Source organism: Syngnathus typhle, linkage group LG1, assembly GCF_033458585.1.
Source record: "Syngnathus typhle isolate RoL2023-S1 ecotype Sweden linkage group LG1, RoL_Styp_1.0, whole genome shotgun sequence".
Classification (NCBI taxonomy): Eukaryota; Metazoa; Chordata; class Actinopteri; order Syngnathiformes; family Syngnathidae; genus Syngnathus; species Syngnathus typhle.
The window spans coordinates 2057765-2075859 of record NC_083738.1 but is presented as its reverse complement, the minus strand read 5'-3'; the positions used below and the strand labels follow the sequence as shown (position 1 = coordinate 2075859).

Genomic DNA, 18095 nt, shown 5'->3' with positions numbered 1-18095 from the left:
TTTTTTCCAGTGAGGGTTGGGAAGCTTTTTGTCATCAATTCTCTTCATAGCATTCATTGGCAGAATTTCTACGCGCAACCGAGGTGTTGGTGAGAGTTAGGTTTTCTAATCTAAGTATTGCATCTCTGCTTTTTTGTCATGACTCGTCCCCGATCATGTCTGTGTGCAGGAGGGAGTCCTGTGTGCTCATGTCCGTGTGCTCGCACCTCCCCTCCTGTGTGCCCATGATTAGTGTGATCATTCTCACTTGCCTCTTGTTACCTGTCTTGTATTTAAGTCCTGTCTGTGTGTCACTCCCTGTCGGATCATTGCTTGTCTGTTGCGTGTCTGTTATGTGTGCGTGCGTTGTGTGTTAGTGTCACAATGTCCTTTTGGTTCCTGTTGCTGTCGTCATGTCCTGCTGTCTTCTTGTTTCACGTCCCGGTCAGTCACTCAAGTTATTGTTTTGTTAAGTTGTATCAGTTTGCCTTTTGAGTTCGCCAATAAACCCTGGTCCAAGCTGCATTTGGTCGCCCTGCTCCATTCCCCGTTCCTTTACTATGTGTCTAGTTTGTCATGGTTTCTGTCTGTCTGTGTACTCACCGCTCCCTTCTTGTGTCAACTCACAAACCATGTACTAATAATCACAGTCACCTGCCTCTCGTTACCTGTCTCGTATTTAAGTCCGGTCTGCGTGTCACCCTTGTCAGATCATTGTTGTCGTACTGTCTTGCTGTCGTCATGTCCTACTGTCTTCTTGTTTCACGTCCCGGTCAGTCACTCAAGTTATTGTTTTGTTAAGTCGTATCAGTTTGCCTTTTGAGTTCGCCAATAAACCCTGTTCCAAGCTGCATTTGCTCGCCCTGCTCCATTCCCCATCCGATTCCTGACACCTTTTGCTGCTAATGTGGCATTGTTGGGTTCTTCAAGCCGGGATCTTCAACTTTCACTAGAGCAATTCACAGCTGAGTTTGGGGTGGTTGGAATGAAGATCAATGCCTACAAATCTGAGACCATGGTACTAAGTTCATAAAGGGTCCTGCCCTGAGGTCCTGCCCAAATGGATGAGTTCAAGTGTCTTGGGGTCTTGTTGAGGAAAGGGAGAATGGAGTGGGAAATTGACAGGTGAATTGGTGCAGCATCTTCTGTGATGAAGACTCTTACCAGTCCATCATAGTGAAGGGGGAGCCGAGCCGGAATGTTAATCTACTGGTTAATCAATGTTCCTACCCTCAACTTGTGATCGAGATAATAAGCTCCAGTATACAAGCGGCTGAAATTAGTTTTCTACATAGAGCTAATGAGAAAATATCAGTCATCCAGGAGAGTCAAGCCATTTCTCTTCTGCATTGAGAAGAGCCAGAAGACGTGGCTTAGGCAGTTGATTGTTGGACGCCCTTTCTGATGAGGTGCTTTGACCATGTCCCACTGGGAAGATGCCCCAAGGACAACCTGAAACATGCTGGAGATACTGTCTTCCTGGCTGCATTGGGAACATCTCTGAGGAGCTGGACGAAGTGGTTAGGGAGAAGGAAGTCGGGGCCTTCCTGGTTAAACTGCTGCTGCCGTGACCCAACCTCGGAAAAGCATTAGAGCAGTAGTTCTTGACCTTATTGGAGGGACCGGACCCCACCAGTTTCATATACGCATTCACCAAACCCCTCTTTCGTGAAAAGAAAAAACATTTCAAATTCAAGACATCAATGTTAACTAGAATTTTGCAATTTCTGGAGAAATTGCGTGTGAAGGCGAAATGTATGAATAACTTCTTCGGGGAATGCTGCAGAACGATGTTGAAACATGTTGAATTACTTGAGAAATGTAGAATATTTGGAGAATTTGTGGTGAATTTCAAAATAAAAGATGTGAAGTTTTTGGTAAGTTGTGGAATAGGGAGAAACATGATGAACAGTTGAAAGTTGGAAAGGGTTGAATCGGTTGAAAAATGTAGAAATGAGAAGGGAATATGGAAATATTGGAGAATTGGGTGTGAATTTCAAAATAAAAGATGTGAAGTTTTTGGTAAGTTGTGGAATAGGTAGAAAAATGATGAACAGTTGAAAGTTGGAATGGGTTGAATCGGTTGAAAAATGTAGAAATTAGAGTAGAAAAACGAAATTTTAGAGAATTTTGGTTGAATTTCAAAATAAAAGATGTGAAGTTTTTGTTAAGTGGGAAGTTATGGAATAGGTAGAAAATGGTGAACAGTTGAAAGTTGGAATGGGTTGAATCGGTTGAAAAATGTAGAAATGAGAAGGGAAAAAGGAATTGGGTGTGAATTTCAAAATAAAAGATGTGAAGTTTTTGGTAAGTGGGAAGTTGTGGAATAAGTAGAAAAAGTAGAAATTAGAGGTGAAAAACGAAATTTTGCGAAATTTTGTCGGAATTTTTAACGTGAAAACGTGAAATTTTTTAATTTTGGGAATGTCGAGAATCCTTCCGAATGTGATTAGAATGTGTTGAATGATGTGAATTTCAAATTGGAACGACGTAAATGTGAAATGTTGAATGTGCCATTAAGAATGAATGGTGAAAAAATTGTCGGAATTTGGGGAATTTTGCGGAATCGGAAAATTTTCGGAATGAGAAAAATACAAGCCACCCTTTCCTGAATATTTGGAATACGTGAAAAGTGGAATGGAGTGAATCGGGTGAATTTTGTGAAAGAAGAAGCGGGACAAAAAAGTGAGAATAAAATAGAAGAATAATTCACCTTCACACAAAGTAAATGGAGTAGAATAACATGTGTGAAGGCCTTCGCCTTCACACAATTACTGGTGCATAAAATGAGCCGTGCATGAACCAAAACAATGCATGAGCTCAAGTCAAATTACATACCTGCAAGTCAGTGTGATGATAAATCAGGTGTGTTTGGACCTCCGCAGTGGAGGCTCTGCCGAACCCCTGAGACCAACTCACCGAACCCCGAGGGTTCAATGGAACCCAGGGTGAGAAGCACAGCATTAGAGGATTATGATGATAGTGGTTTAAATTCATCACGCATTTTAAGCATTTATTTCAATATAAATTAAATTTTGGGACTCTTCGTCCTTCATATCTTTCAGTTTGACCTGGAATAATAATGTCTGAATTTTCCAAAGGATTTATGTTTTTTTTATTTAAGCTTGCATTTATGTCATATTCATCTCAATAATTATTTGTTGTTCCTGGTTTTTACTGTATTATTCACCTTTTAATATTTCCAGTATGAAATGTTTTGTAATAAAGATTAGCTTGTAATTGTATTTTTTTCTCATTCGGGTTTGTTATTATGGTATGATTTATAGATGTATAGTTCGGATGCAATAGCTCGGTGACTGCAAGTGAAGTTCAGCGTCCTTTAAAATAGCCCTCTCCCAAATAAAAAAAATCCCAAAAGCGGTGAATATGTACCATGCTGGACTTTTTATTGACAAAGTATGCGCTAGAATATCCTCATATTTTGTTTTCTGCTGCATAAAACCGGATTGTCATTGGATAAATGCTGTGCTTTTTTCCATATTGAACGTTCGGGAATGTATGGGACAACGGGATGGCCCAGATACTTGGTTTCTGCATGATGATTGAATGCTCTGTGCCTGTGTGGAGCTGAGCTTCTCCTTATTTAAATGACGAGCAGCAGCTACTCGTATAGTTACGTCCTATTTATTTAATTTTACACAGGTTTTCATGTAGAGGAGACGGAGGATAATGAAGTTGTAGTTTCTACGTTGTTCGATCTACGAAGACTACTAATTACCAAGCACCTACCTGCTGTACGGCATTGGGTTCAGGTTTGTACATGCAGAAGCAACACTTCTCATTTGTGTACATTCATTTTAGGGATGTCCAGTAACTGTTGTTTTTCACCGATGCAATAACTTCCAGTCGCTGACCTTTAAATAGGTCACACATTCAACAACTGGGAACACGAACACACATATAAAACAAGAAGTAACGTCCTTCTAACGCTACACATTTTTAATGTATTGCACCAGTCAATACATTAGGGGTACTGAATGGCTCAAGTAACGTGGCGGTCCTAGACAGTTTATCTAGGGTAGCGAGGGGCTGACAGGAAGGACATAGTTGGGGGTGTCAAAGCTTATAACCCCCCCCCCCACACACACACACACACACACACGCGGCCAAATGCACACGCACACACATACGCACACACGCATGAACGCACACACATTTGTAATTCAGGTTTCATTTTCTGCACTCCTTGGCACATTTAATGAATGTCACATGAATAAACTAGCTTAATGTTGAGTACTAATGGAGTGTGTTTCGGCTATCCAATAACTCTCACCTTGGGCTGCCACAAACGATTATTTTGCTAGTCGACATGGCACCGATAGTAGTTGCTATTAGTCGTTTAATTGGATCATAGATTAAATGCAGCATATTGCAACAGCAAGCACCTGCTCTTTTACAACCATCATTATATTACAGCCTGTTTTATTTGAGGAATGTATCATAAAAATAATGACATTACATTATGAATTATGACATTAACCTTTGATTAAACTCTGCAACTTGTAACATCCTCGAATTATTTTGATGAGATTTATCATGTCTTCGTAATTATATACTGCAGATTCTTTTGTTCAATAGCACAACTTAAATTGAATATACTGTGGCCTTAACATTTTTAGCTGTAAAGGTTTGAGCTTTTTAAAATGGAGCCAAAAACTACTGTGCCCTTTATGCACACTTGCACTATGAATAAAATAAAATTATTTATACAGTAAAAAATAAATGCTAAACATAATTCACTCTTCTCAGGTTTCAACTATCAAGCTTTTTTCGTAATGTGGAAGACTGAAATCAGATGAGCAAAATAATGGAAAAAGGATGGGGGCTAGGAAGGAAAGGGGGGAGGGATTACTAATTCAATATATAAACTGATAGACAATATAAACATCGGACACGACATAAAAGACAAACAAAGTAAGATAATAGATCTGCAGTAGATGCAGTAGATACCCATGATTAAATAAACAATAAACACCAAATAAAAGTCTCAGTATAACAAACAACAGTGACATCTCAAACATCTCAACAGCCCTTCCCTTTGAAGTGGGAGAAACAGCAAAGTGTACATATTTTATAAGGTTAGACAAACTCATACTTTTTCATGGGCATGTATGTGCAAATCTTATTATTTTATATAAACATAACTGCTCAATCAGAACGCGGATACAGCACACAGAGCTTTGTAACCTTCCAATACACATAGGCACAGACCGCTGACACAGCACACACACACACACACACACAGAGCAGTGACTCTCCAATACACATAGATACCAAATGGTCAGGTGACAGCTGAGCCGAGGTTTACCTCATAAGGGCATCCTTTTGCTTTCCCACCTTTTCTTTATCCGGACAGTATAAAACCTGGAGAGGAGGGGTTGTTTTTTCATCTGCTGCAATGCCTCATGTACTGACCGCCATTGAACAACCCGAGATCTTGCCAATAAAGAACCAACTGTTACTCCACATCTTTCTGCTCAATGACCTTAACCGCTTCTTTGCTCGCTTCGACGCTCAGAACAGCACTTGCCCGCTGAAGGCCACTCCCCCTTCACACGAGCTGCCCCTGTGCCTCTCCGCCGACAGCGTGAGGAGGGTGCTTGCCGCTATCAACATCCGTAAGGCGGCGGACCCTGACAACATCCCGGGTCGTGCGCTGAAGGACTGCGCTGGTGAGCTGACGGATGTCTTCACGGACATCTTTAACACTTGTTTTAAAGCTGCCACCATCGTACCTGTGCCGAAGAAACCCGCTCCGTCCTGCTTCAATGACTACCGCCCCGTGGCACTTACGCCCATCATCATGAAGTGCTTTGAGCGGCTTGTCTTGGAGCACATCTGATCCGTTCTACCCCCCACCATTGACCCCTTCCAGTTTGCGTACCAAGCCAAACGGTCCTCTGAGGATGCCATCTGCTCTGCCCTCCACTCAGCCCTCACCCACCTGGAGAAAAGGGATTCGTATGTGAGATTGCTGTTTGTGGACTTCAGTTCTGCCTTCAACACCATTGTGCCACAACGCCTCATCAGCAAACTTGACACGCTGGGCCTCAGTACCTACCTCTGCAACTGGCTACTGGACTTCCTCTGTCAGAGGCCTCAGGTGGTACGTGTTGGCGACAAAATCTCCGCCAGCATCACGCTGAGCACGGGGGCCCCCCAACGCTGCGTGCTCAGTCCGCTGCTCTTCACCCTCCTGACGCACGACTGCAGTGCAACCTACCGCGTCAACCGCATAGTGAAGTTTGCTGACGACATGACTCTGGTGGGTCTCATCACCAAGGGAGACGAGACGAGACTCAGTACGGGCTGGAGGTTGACCTTCTGACCACGTGGTGCAGGGACAACAACCTCCTGCTGAACGTCGACAAGACCAAGGAGATTGTTGTGGACTTCCGGAAGGGTCACACCCAACACCTGCCGCTGACCATCGACGGTGTGGAGAGAGTGAGCAGCGCCAAGTTCCTGGGGGTGCACATCAGTGAGGATCTCTCCTGGTCCACCAACACCGCATCACTGGCAAAGAAAGCCCAGCGCCGCCTGTACTTCCTGCGGAAACTCAGGCGAGCGAGCGCTCCTCCGGCCGTCATGACTACATTTTACCGCGGCACCATTGAGAGCGTCCTCTCCAGCTGTATTGCTGTTTGGGGTGGCGGCTGCACTGACTACAACTTGAAGGCCCTGCAGCGCATAGTGAACACGGCTGGTAAGATTATTGGTGCTTCACTCCCCTCCTTGAAGGACATTTACACCTCCCATCTCACCCGCAAGGCGACCACGATTGTGAGTGATGTAAGTCACCCCGCTCACTCTTTGTTTGAGCTTCTGCCCTCTGGGAAGAGGTACAGGAGCCTGCGCTCCTGCACCACCAGACTCTCCAACAGCTTCATACTCCAGGCTGTTAGGATCCTGAACTCGCCCCCCCTTTTTGGGGGAGTTTTGCTCCTCTTATTTATTGGGTTATTTGTTTATTATTTATTCATCACTCATTTTATTTATTTATTATTTATTAGTTATTGTTTGTGCCTTCTTGTTTTTATTTTGTGTCGTCTGCTTGTATGTTTATCGTGTACTGTGTCTCGTCACCGTGGGATGGAGGAAACGGAATTTCGGTTTCTTTGTGTGTCTGCCATATGAAGGGATTGACAATAAAGCTGACTTTGAACTTTGAACTTTGTTTTTCTTGCTCAATGACTGACATCGTGAATAAAATAGCAACACCTTCTATAAAACATGAACAAAAATAACAACAAACAGCAACATTTTCACATTTGACAACCTACCGTAGTTTTTGGACTAAAAGTTTCTCCGGAGTACAAGTCGCATCAGCCATAAAATGCACCATAAAGGGGAAAAAAAAGATATATAAGTCGCACCGGAGTTTAAGTCACATTTTTGGGGAAATTTATTTGACAAAATCCAACACCAAGAACAGACATGAACCAGCAACAACAGGCTAAACAATACGATATGCTAATGTGACTTAAACACAAACGAGGAGCTGAGAACGGGCTTGACGTAACATTAACAGTGATTCAAATAACTATAAAATGAAGAACACGTTTATGCAACCATCATTAAATCCATCAAATTCTTTGTCCTTTGTGTAAACAACGCCGCGTGTGCCGGACTTGTTGCAGTTCAAATTATTCCACAGGCTCATATACCGTATTGGCCCGAATATAAGACGACCCCGATTATAAGACGACCCCCTCTTTTTCAAGACTCAAGTTTGAAAAAAGGCTTTTTGAACACAGAATTTAATTTTTATACAGAAAATAGTTACATCTGAAACAAATGCTTATAACAATATATTCGAGAGAAAAAGCATGTTATTTTGCCTCATTCAAATCATGCAAAAACTGTGTATCACATCTTAATATCTGTACATTTAAATATGGAAACTAAAGTGCAATCACATTTGTAAATGAATGGCTTCTGGTTTTTGAAATGTAAATAAACCAATCTACTGTGATAAAACAACAAAATGCAATAACTGCATTAACCATCAAAGTGAAGTCTAACTGTAGTCTTGAAACAAATCTGAATAAGGAAAAACATTGCAATAAAATAATGCAAACTGCTACCGCTATTGTCGGGGAGCCTGAGGACTGTATAGGGGGTTGGCTTGAATGGTTATACTCTTTTCACCCCGGGTGTCGGTCAGAACACAGGAAGATAGACGTGGTTCAGTTTTGATTGCTTTACTGAATTATTGGCAAATAATAATAAATAATAGGGGTGTAAATCGCGGGTTTTGTCACGACACGATATCATATCGATACAAAGAACTACGATACGATATTTGCCGATCTCTTAAAGCCTGCTGCGATTCATTCACGATATATCACGATATAGTGCTCTACAATCGATATATATATTTGTGAGGCGAGATTTGTGCTCCCTGAATATTTGATCACCGCATGGCAGGATTTACAAAGTGCACGTGTCTTGTCCGTTGAGCCATCTCTTCTTTGGAATCCAAAGTGCTTCCAAACGAATGACTTGAAGCCTAAAGGGGAGCCAATTTCCTCGTCTTTTTGGACACTAGCCATAGCACCAGCCCAGGAGCCGCGTACTAGTTGTCGACTCCCCTTTCACGTGCCTGCTCTGCTCACAACACAACGCCGCGCACTGCTCCCTGCTCCCGGAAAGAGGAAGCAAGCAACACTGAACTGGATTTCAAAATAAAGTCGCGTCTAATGTCCGAGGTCAAACACGGCGATATAAATCGATGTTTACGTTTAGCATCGATGCCAATAAATCGTATAGCATTATATCGATTAATCGATGTGTATCGATGAATTGTTACACCCCTAATAAATAACCATAAATGAAATACTCTCGGCAACACACCAAAAATAAGTCATCGATAGACGTGGTTCAGTTTTGATTGCTTTACTGAATTATTGGCACATAATAATAAATAATAGGGGTGTAAATCGCGGGTTTTGTCACGATACGATATCATATCGATACAAAGAACTACGATACGATATTTGCTGATATCTTAAAGCCTGCTGCGATTCATTCACGATATATCACGATATAGTGCTCTACGATCGATATATATATTTTTTTAATAAAAAATATAGAACAATATCCTGATTTATAACAATTCATACGCAAAATCAACAAGGTACTGCAAACTCTTTATTTAGGAAATTACAAGGGTATTGTAGTATACAAATTGCTTACTTTAACACTGAACTTTGATGTCGTGTTATTTCTTTAAATGTGCGGCGAGATTTGTGCTCCCTGAATATTTGATCACCGCATGGCAGGATTTACAAACTGCACGTGTCCTCGTCTTTTTGGACACTAGCCATAGCACCAACCCAGGAGCCGTGTACTAGTTGTCGACTCCCCTTTCACGTGCCTGCTCTGCTCACAACACAACGCCGCGCACTGCTCCCTGCTCCCGGAAAGAGGAAGCAAGCAACAATGAACTGGATTTCAAAATAAAGTTGCGTCTAATGTCCGAGTTCAAACACGGCGATATAAATAGATGTTTACGTTTAGTATCGATGCCAATAAATCGTATAGCATTATATCGATTAATCGATGTGTATCGATGAATCGTTACACCCCTAATAAATAACCATAAATGAAATACTCTCGGCAACACACCAAAAATAAGTCATCGATCGAGACAACAAAATAGATTTACTGGCGACCGTTAATCGCCGTGTCGCTGCGTAACGGCTACCCGTACGATGCGAGGCAAACTTCAAGGAGCGCGCCGGAGCTGTCAATCAAACGGCGCGCACACGAAGCAAACCGCGATCGGACAAACGGCACAACAGTGGACAGTAGTAACAATAGTAGACAGTAGTAAAATGTATATACTCACTTTGTGTCGAAGACGCACGCGATCAAGTGAAATACACAGTGAGATACAACTGAAAATGGGTATAATGCAGTGGTTCTTAACCTGGGTTCGATCGAACCCCAGGGGTTCGGTGAGTCGATCTCAGGGGTTCGGCAGAGCACCCGCCACGGAGGTCCGGACACACTTGAATTATTGTGTAAATATGTGATGACACACACGGGCTTGGCCATCACCGGCTGCAGATGATCATGCTACACTGCTTGGCCAATCAGCGCTGCGGGGAATTTAGTGCAGACTCAGTAGTCAACCTTTGACTGTTGTTGTCGTACGTCGTGTAATTTCTTTAATATTTTATTAATATATTTTATTTTACTAACTATGTCGGGGAAAAGAAGAAAGTGGTCGGACGAATATGTTAAACATGGATCCTCATGTATCACGGAACGTGATGGGAGTGGGCGTCCTATCTGCATGATTTGCAACGCCAAATTGAGCAATTCTAGTCTTGCACCGGCAAAACTAAAGGAACACTTCTTGAAGCTGCATGGAGACGGGGAATACAAGAACACAACCAGATTCGATGAAAGGGCCACTCTGCCTGCTCTTAGATTTGTACCTGTTAACAAACTGATCCTGACAGCATCGTACGAAGTTGCTTACCTGATTGCAAAGCAGGGCAAGCTACACACCATTGGGGAAACACTTGTGAAACCAGCTGCATTAAAGATGGCGAATCTGATACTCGGAACAGCGGCCGAAGGTAAATTATCCCAAATTCCCCTTTCAAATGACACCGTCAGTGACAGAATAGAAGACATGAGTAAATACATCTTGGCTCAAGTAGTCGCGGATCTGATTTCAAGCCCGGCAAAATCCAGCCTTCAACTCGACAAAACCACAGACGTTTCTGATCTAAGCCAGCTTGCTGTTTTTGTACGCTATGTGAAAGACGACATGATAAATGAAGAGTTTTTATTTTGTAAGCTTCTTACAACAACAATGAAGGCAGCCGATGTGAAGAAGCTTGTGGATGACTTCTTCAGAGACAACAATCTTTCATGGGATATGGTTTCTGCAGTTTGTACGGACGGAGCTCCAGTCATGCTGGGAAGAAAGTCTGGTTTTGGTGCGCTAGTAAAGACCGATGCACCACACATCATTGTGACGCATTGTATTCTGCACAGGCATGCGTTGGGAACAAAAACCTTACCTAATAAGTATTAAAAACTGTGGTGGAATGTGTGAACTATGTGCGAAAAAGTGCTCTGAGGCACCGCATCTTCAGAGAGCTCTGAATTTGAGGAACTTCTATTCCATTCTAATATTCTGTGGTTATCCCGGGGACAGGTGCTGAATCGTGTTTTTGCCATGCGTGTGGAATTAGCCCTGTTTTTGCAAGAGCACCAACACTGCCATGCAGATTGCTTCAAAAATCCTGAGTTCATTCTCATTTTAGCGTACATGGCTGATATATTCGCAGCTCTCAATCATCTCAATCAGCAGATGCAGGGTGGTGGAGTCAATATCATGGAAGCGGAAGAACACCTGAAGGCTTTACAAAAAAAGCTACCGTTATGGAAACGACGAACAGAGAACAATAACTTTGCAAACTTCTCGCTCCTGGACGACTGTGCAAGTAAGATCAAAGATGTGTCTGGAATCTGAGATATTTCTGTATCCACGGAACTGAAGGAATCAATTACCACGCACTTAGATGAGCTTGCAAAGTCTCTCGACGGATATTTCCCTACAATAGAGTCATATCCAGCATGGGTGAGACAGCCGTTCACGTTTGCTGTTGAAACAGCAGATGTCAATGATGAATTCCTCGACGAAATCATTGAAATTCAGCAGAGCCAGGTTCAACAGCAACTCTTCAGAACAACGACGCTCTCAACGTTTCGGTGTCGACAAATGAACAAGTATCCAGTTATTGCTAAGAAAGCCCTGGATTTTTTCCTTTGTGAGCAATCCTTTTCAAGGATGCTGGACATAAAAAATTGACAACATAAAATTGCTGTGAAAATGACATGAGAGTGGCACTTGCCAAGGTGAAGCGACGCATATCTGAACTGATCTCTCAAAGGCAACAGCAGAAGACACATTGATTTCCAGGTATGTTATTTGGTGTGAGTTTGTAAGTCATTCCCCCCCCCCACACTAAAGACGGGTTCGGTGAATGCGCATATGGAACTGATGGGGTTCGGTACCTCCAAAAAGGTTAAGAACCACTGGTATAATGTTGAGACCCCGAGTATAAGACGACCCCCACTTTTTTCGTCTTATTTCAATGCAAAAAACATCGTCTTATATTCAAGCCAATACGGTAACTAGATATAAACTATATATCAAACAACAATAATATAAACAACAATTTTTTCGAACCATCCGTGTCACTCCAAATCATTAAATCCATTGGAATCTTCTTCAATGCAAAAAACATCGTCTTATATTCGGGCCAATACGGTAACTAGATATAAACTATATATCAAACAACAATAATATAAACAACAATTTTATCGAACCATCCGTGTCACTCCAAATCATTAAATCCATTGGAATCTTCGTCCTTTGTGTAAACACCGGCGCTTCTAACCCCGGAAGTGTGTGCGGTGCGCCGCTGACGTCAGTTGCAATTCAACTTATTCCACAGGCCCATCTAACTATATATAAATTATATATCAAACTATAACATAAACAACAATTTTATCAAACCATCTGTGTCCCTCCAAATCATTAAATCCATTAATGTCACTGACAATTAGTGTCACTTAAAAAAAAAAAAAAAACAGCTGTTGACTCCGGAACTCCATGCGTCAGTTGTCAGTCGTCAGTTGCGGCTCCAATTATTCCACAGATCTACGTATATATTTATATTGTAGCGTTACCAAAGTACCAGGCAAGACGTGGGTTTGGTAACCGGCTCTTTATTTCACAAAATAAGAGCTCAACATACGCATGAGCCAACACACAGTGCTATAAGCATGCGCCCTAGATTGCCCTAGCAAGTGATTACTGTATATATTTACTGTGTATATTTATTACCGTTTTTTTCCATGTATAATGCGCAAATTTTAACTAATTTATTGTCCTAAAATCTGGGGTGCGCATTATACATGGGTACAATATTATTTTTTTTTTATTTGTTTTTTGACACGTCAGCTATATAAAGAGCGAGAGTTCAGTTCTCTACCTAAATGCGTATTACAGGTAATATTTTATTTCACAACACTTTGCCTTGTTCCTTTCTTCTCTGCTGTTCACTTCAAACACGCTCCATACGAACACAATGCTCTCGTATCAGACGCTTGCTCGATCACCTGCTCGTTTGCTGTCACAATGTACCCTACACAAATCCGAAACATTTCTTCGCTATCGAGTTTGCTAGCGCATGCGCAGTGATACTGACCGGCAGAATAACAACCGGTTGTTCCCAAAGAGGATCTTTTTTCTGAAATAATTTTACGTTTACGGACTTAAGTAGGAGTCAATATTTGGGTGCGTATTATACATGGGTATAGGCTTTTTTCCAGCATCGACATGCCATTTTTAGGGTGCGTATTATTCATGGAAAAAAACGGTATGTATATACGTATATGTATTTGACACCGTGCTGAACCAGCCCACCCCAGTGGACCCAACTGTCCTTCCAGAGTTCCTTGAACATCCTAGCTCACCAAATCTCCACCTCTCCCAACCTTCAAGGAAATCCTGCACGCAGTCAAAACCTTGAAAAAACACAAATCCCCTGAACCTGACAGCATCCCGGCTGAACTTCTCAAGGAAGGAGGCTACCGCTGTATATGGACACTGCATCTCTACATTTTAGAGGTGTGGAGATGAGAACGTGTCCACAATAATGCAAAGATGCCAACACTGTTACCATCTATAAGAACAAAGGAGATAAATCCATCTGCCCCAATAGTAGGGGTATCTCTCTTTTGGCCACTGCTTGAAAGGTCCTTGCCAAGATCATGCTCCGCAGACTCATCTCGGCAGACTCATCTCAGCAATATCAGAACGGGTCACCCCAGCGTCGCAGTGTGGTTTTCGGAAAGACAGGGACATGATCTTTGTGACACGTCGGCTCCAAGAGAAATGTTGGGAGCAGCACAAGGACTTGTTCATTGCCTTTGTCAATCTCTCAAAGGCATTTGACACAGTGAACAGGGACCTACTGTGTGAGATTTGGGTGACCATCCAAGTTTCTCATCATCCTTGTGCAGTTTCATTCTGTGATGATGGCCCGAGTGGTAGTAGGAAGACACAGCTCAGAGGCCTTTGGTGTAAAAACTGGAGTGCGGCAAGGTTGTGTGCTGGCTCCAGTTCTCTTTAACATCTTCCTCGTTTGCTACGCAGGAGGATAAAGCAGCAGGCTGGAGTTACCATAGGCTTCAGGCTCGATAGTAACCTGTTTAACATCAGGAAGCTACAGGCAACTACCAAGCTGACCTCGGAGACCATCATTGAGCTACAATACGCCGATGACTGTGCCCTGGTTGTTCACACACCAGAGGCTCTGCAAAACATCCATTCGGCAGCCGTAACTGCATATACCAGAATGGGGCTGACGACCAACACCCAGAAGGCAGAGGTAGTAGTCTGTCAGTCCAGCGCTGACCTCTTACAAAACCCAACAATAACTTTCACAGCAGCAGGGCAACAGGCGCTCACGGTGCCCACCTTCAAATACCTGGGGAGCATAATGTCTGACACCTGCTCAATGGATGACGAGATTCAAATTCGCCTCAAACAAGCATCAGCATCTTTTGGTCACCTAAGGAGAAGGGTTTTTCAGGAACCTCAAACTCCACACCAAAGTGCTGGTCTACAGAGCAGTATGCATCACTGCACTACTGTATGGATGTGAGGCATGGACTATTTACAGCCGCCATCTGAGAAGCCTGCAGACCTTCCATGTGAGATGCCTCCAGAAGATCCTTGGCCTCACATGGAAGGACAAAGTGCCACACACAGAACTGCTGTAGAGGGCAAGCGGCCGTAGCGTGGATTTGCTCACACTTGTTCAATCAACGTCAACTCAGGTGGATGAGGCACATCATCCGAATGCCCAGCCATAGACTCCCACGCAGAATCCTCGACGGTCAGTTACACCTGGGCCAATGCAGTGCTGGTGGGCAGACGAAGCAGTTCAAAGATCAGATGAAGACCACCCTGAAGAGATGCCAGATCAACCCCTCTTCACTGGAGGAACTCGCTTCCTGCCGAGACCTCTGGCGCTCCCACTCCTCACAGGGAGTGGATCACATGGAGGAACACCGCACACAACATCGTGCAGCAAAGCGTGCGAAGAGGCCCGCTCGCCAAGCCACCCCTGCTCCCCCCAGCACCTCCTTCACATGCCCGGTCTGTAACCGCACCTGTGGATCCTGGATCGGACTATTCAAACATCAGCAGACTCACAAATAAAAGAAGATGGTCATCGATAGAAAACCATAAGCAAGCATGAAAGTCAATTTTGTTTATATTTTACTTTAACGCCTTACTTAAACAAAACCTCACTCTAAACACCACAAAGACAAAATAATTCCTCCTGGGCTTCTGCAAACACAGCACAGACCCTTGGCCCCACTGATCATCATCATGACCTGCGTCAAAAAGGTCCACTCATTCTACCTCCTGGAAGTGCGCAGAAATGTGCGACAACCTCTCCTGGACTGTCAACACTACAGCAGTGAAGAAAGCTCAACAGCGACTACACTTCCCAAGAGTGCTCAGGAAAAATACGTACGTCTAACCCTAACCCTAACCCTAGCGTGCTGCATCATGGTGTGGTGGAGAGAGGAGAGAGAGATACAGCGAAAATCATTGACTGCCTTCTCCCATCCCTAAGAAGACATCACCATCTCCCGCTACCTCAGCAGAGCGACTAACATTGCCATGGATTCAAAACATAGAACATCATATGACTGCCTTCTCCCATCCCTAAGAAGACATCACCATCTCCCGCTACCTCAGCAGAGCGACTAACATTGCCATGGATTCAAAACATAGAACATCATATCTTCGAACAATTGTCCTGAGGTTGGCGCTACAGAGCTCACAAGACACACTCAAACAGATTCAAGGACAGCTTTCTTGAGCTATAAACCGAAAATAACCAGTGCTAATGCACTTCTTATACGACCGTATTCTTCACTGTATCCAACCTTGTACCCCACCCCAAGTTGCAATAAGCTACGACACTTTAATACATGTGCATTACTTCTATATAAATCTCTCTATATATATTGGGCGTGTAATAATACGTTTTATGACCGATACAATACGTTTCGATATAAAGCTTGATTTGACACAAAGCAACATATCGTTTTTTTGGAATGTTACAATTCGATGTGATGAAGGCAATTTTGATATGATAACATGATGTACAGTGTGACTTATCTGTACATCAATTTATACTAATTAAAAGCAAATTCAAATCAACAATGTATTTATTTTCATTGGATTTTATTTTTAAACCAATTCAGCTTTACTGATTTCAAAACACCAAGCTAGTTCTCATAATATTCTAGAACAGTGGTTCTTAACTTTGGTTCGATCAAACCCTAGGGGTTCAGTGAGTCGGTCTCAGGGGTTCAACAGAGCCTCTACGGAGGTCTGAACAAACCTGAATTATTGTGTAAATTCTGATTTGCCAGTATGTAGTTTGTTGTGAGTTCATGCATTGTTTTGGTTTTGTTCTTTGAACAAGGTGGTGTTCATGCACAGCTCATTTTGTTTACCTATAAAAAACATCTTTGTCTTGAATAATTTTTTTTTTAAAAAAATCACTAACAAGGGGTTTGGTGAATGTGCATATGAAACTGGTGAGGTTCGGTACCTCTAAAAAGGTTAAGAACCATTGTTCTAGAATAAACAAAGTGCAATAAAAAATACTTAGTTCTCCTTTTATTCCCGAACTTGCTTATTTAAAAACTAGTTCTATTTATAAATATTTGATTTCGCATATTTTTTTAATATTTTGCTTAGCTGAACAATATTCAACATTGTCTTTTGTGGAAGAAAAATAATAGAACCATTATTTCTGGACTATAAGCCACACCTGATTATAAACAGCACCAGCTAAAATTCAGGGGAAATCTTGTTTTGTTCATATATAAACCGCACTTGACTATAATATTGTTTTGTTTCTATATAAGGCACACCGGACTTTAAGCCACAGGTATTTTAATGTTTAATTACCATTTGTAAGACAATGTCCACAAAGAGGATTGTCAGGAAAGAGATAGTTCTTTGGGGACGCATACCTTTTATTAACATACGTTTATTGACAGAGATGACGGAGCTCTGCAAACATACAAACATGCTTAAATCTCAGCGACAACCATAATAAACTTAATGTGCAGGGAACACTAGCAACACACAAGTAACAATAAGTAAAATGGGACCACTTACAGGGGTAAAGTTGACAATGCAATATGAGTACACGTAAATTTCCGAAGACATGAACCCGGAAAAAAAAATACTGAAAAGGGTGACGCAACAAGATGTCATCAAGAATAGCCCAGTGCCCTCTAGTGACCGGAGGAAACCTCTACAGTAGATGCAGCAGCTCAATTTTCTTAGTTAAGAGCCAAATCAACTGCCTTTAACTTAAAAGCAGCATCATATGCATTTCTTCTTTCCCCTCATAATGAGGGTTTGTGTATAAAAGCGTCCTTTCTCCAGTAATGTGAGAAATTGATTTCGTTATGTCTCTTGTTCATGTCAATTGTGCGGCACTATTTGCCTGGCGGACGGACATGCGATCAACACACCACTCTTCTCCCCAGTGACCGTTTGTCTGGTCACACGTCCCTCCGCCCAGCAAAGCACAACGGCGGTCTACAACTTTTTTACTAACAAGTGTATAAGTGTATTAGACAGCACAAAAATCACAAGAAATCCATAGATACGCCGCACCAGACTACAAGCCGCTGGATTCAAAGCTTGTGCAAAGAGTATTGGGCCATAGTCCAGAAAATAGGTTCAATTATATTTTTACACTCAATATACCCGCTGCTGTGATTGTTTTGTATAAATAATTACCGTTTTTTTCCGTGTATAATGCGCCCCCATGTATAATACGCACCCTAAAAATGGCATGCTGATGCTGGAAAAAAGCCTGTACCCATGTATAATACACACCCAATTTTTATGATTTTTCTTTAATATATATATACCGTTTTTTTCCGTGTATAATGCGCCCCCATGTATAATACGCACCCTAAAAATGGCATGTTGATGCTGGAAAAAAGCC

General features: G+C 42.3%; 1 protein-coding gene across 30 annotated transcripts in view; it reads left to right on the top strand.

Moving 5' to 3' along the window:
• Positions 1-18095, top strand: part of uvssa (UV-stimulated scaffold protein A) — a 230011-nt gene that overhangs the window by 108362 nt on the left and 103554 nt on the right. For 29 of the 30 annotated variants that reach the window (XR_009715176.1, XR_009715170.1, XR_009715171.1 and 26 more), the window contains one exon: positions 3643-3752. Coding sequence is in view for 12 of the 30 variants with exons in the window: in XM_061285255.1 (XP_061141239.1) it covers positions 3643-3752 (110 nt within the window). In the remaining 18 variants the exon portion in view is untranslated. Of the gene's footprint in view, positions 1-3642; positions 3753-5518; positions 5858-18095 lie in introns of those variants that run through there. The other variant, XM_061285348.1, reaches the window with a different exon arrangement.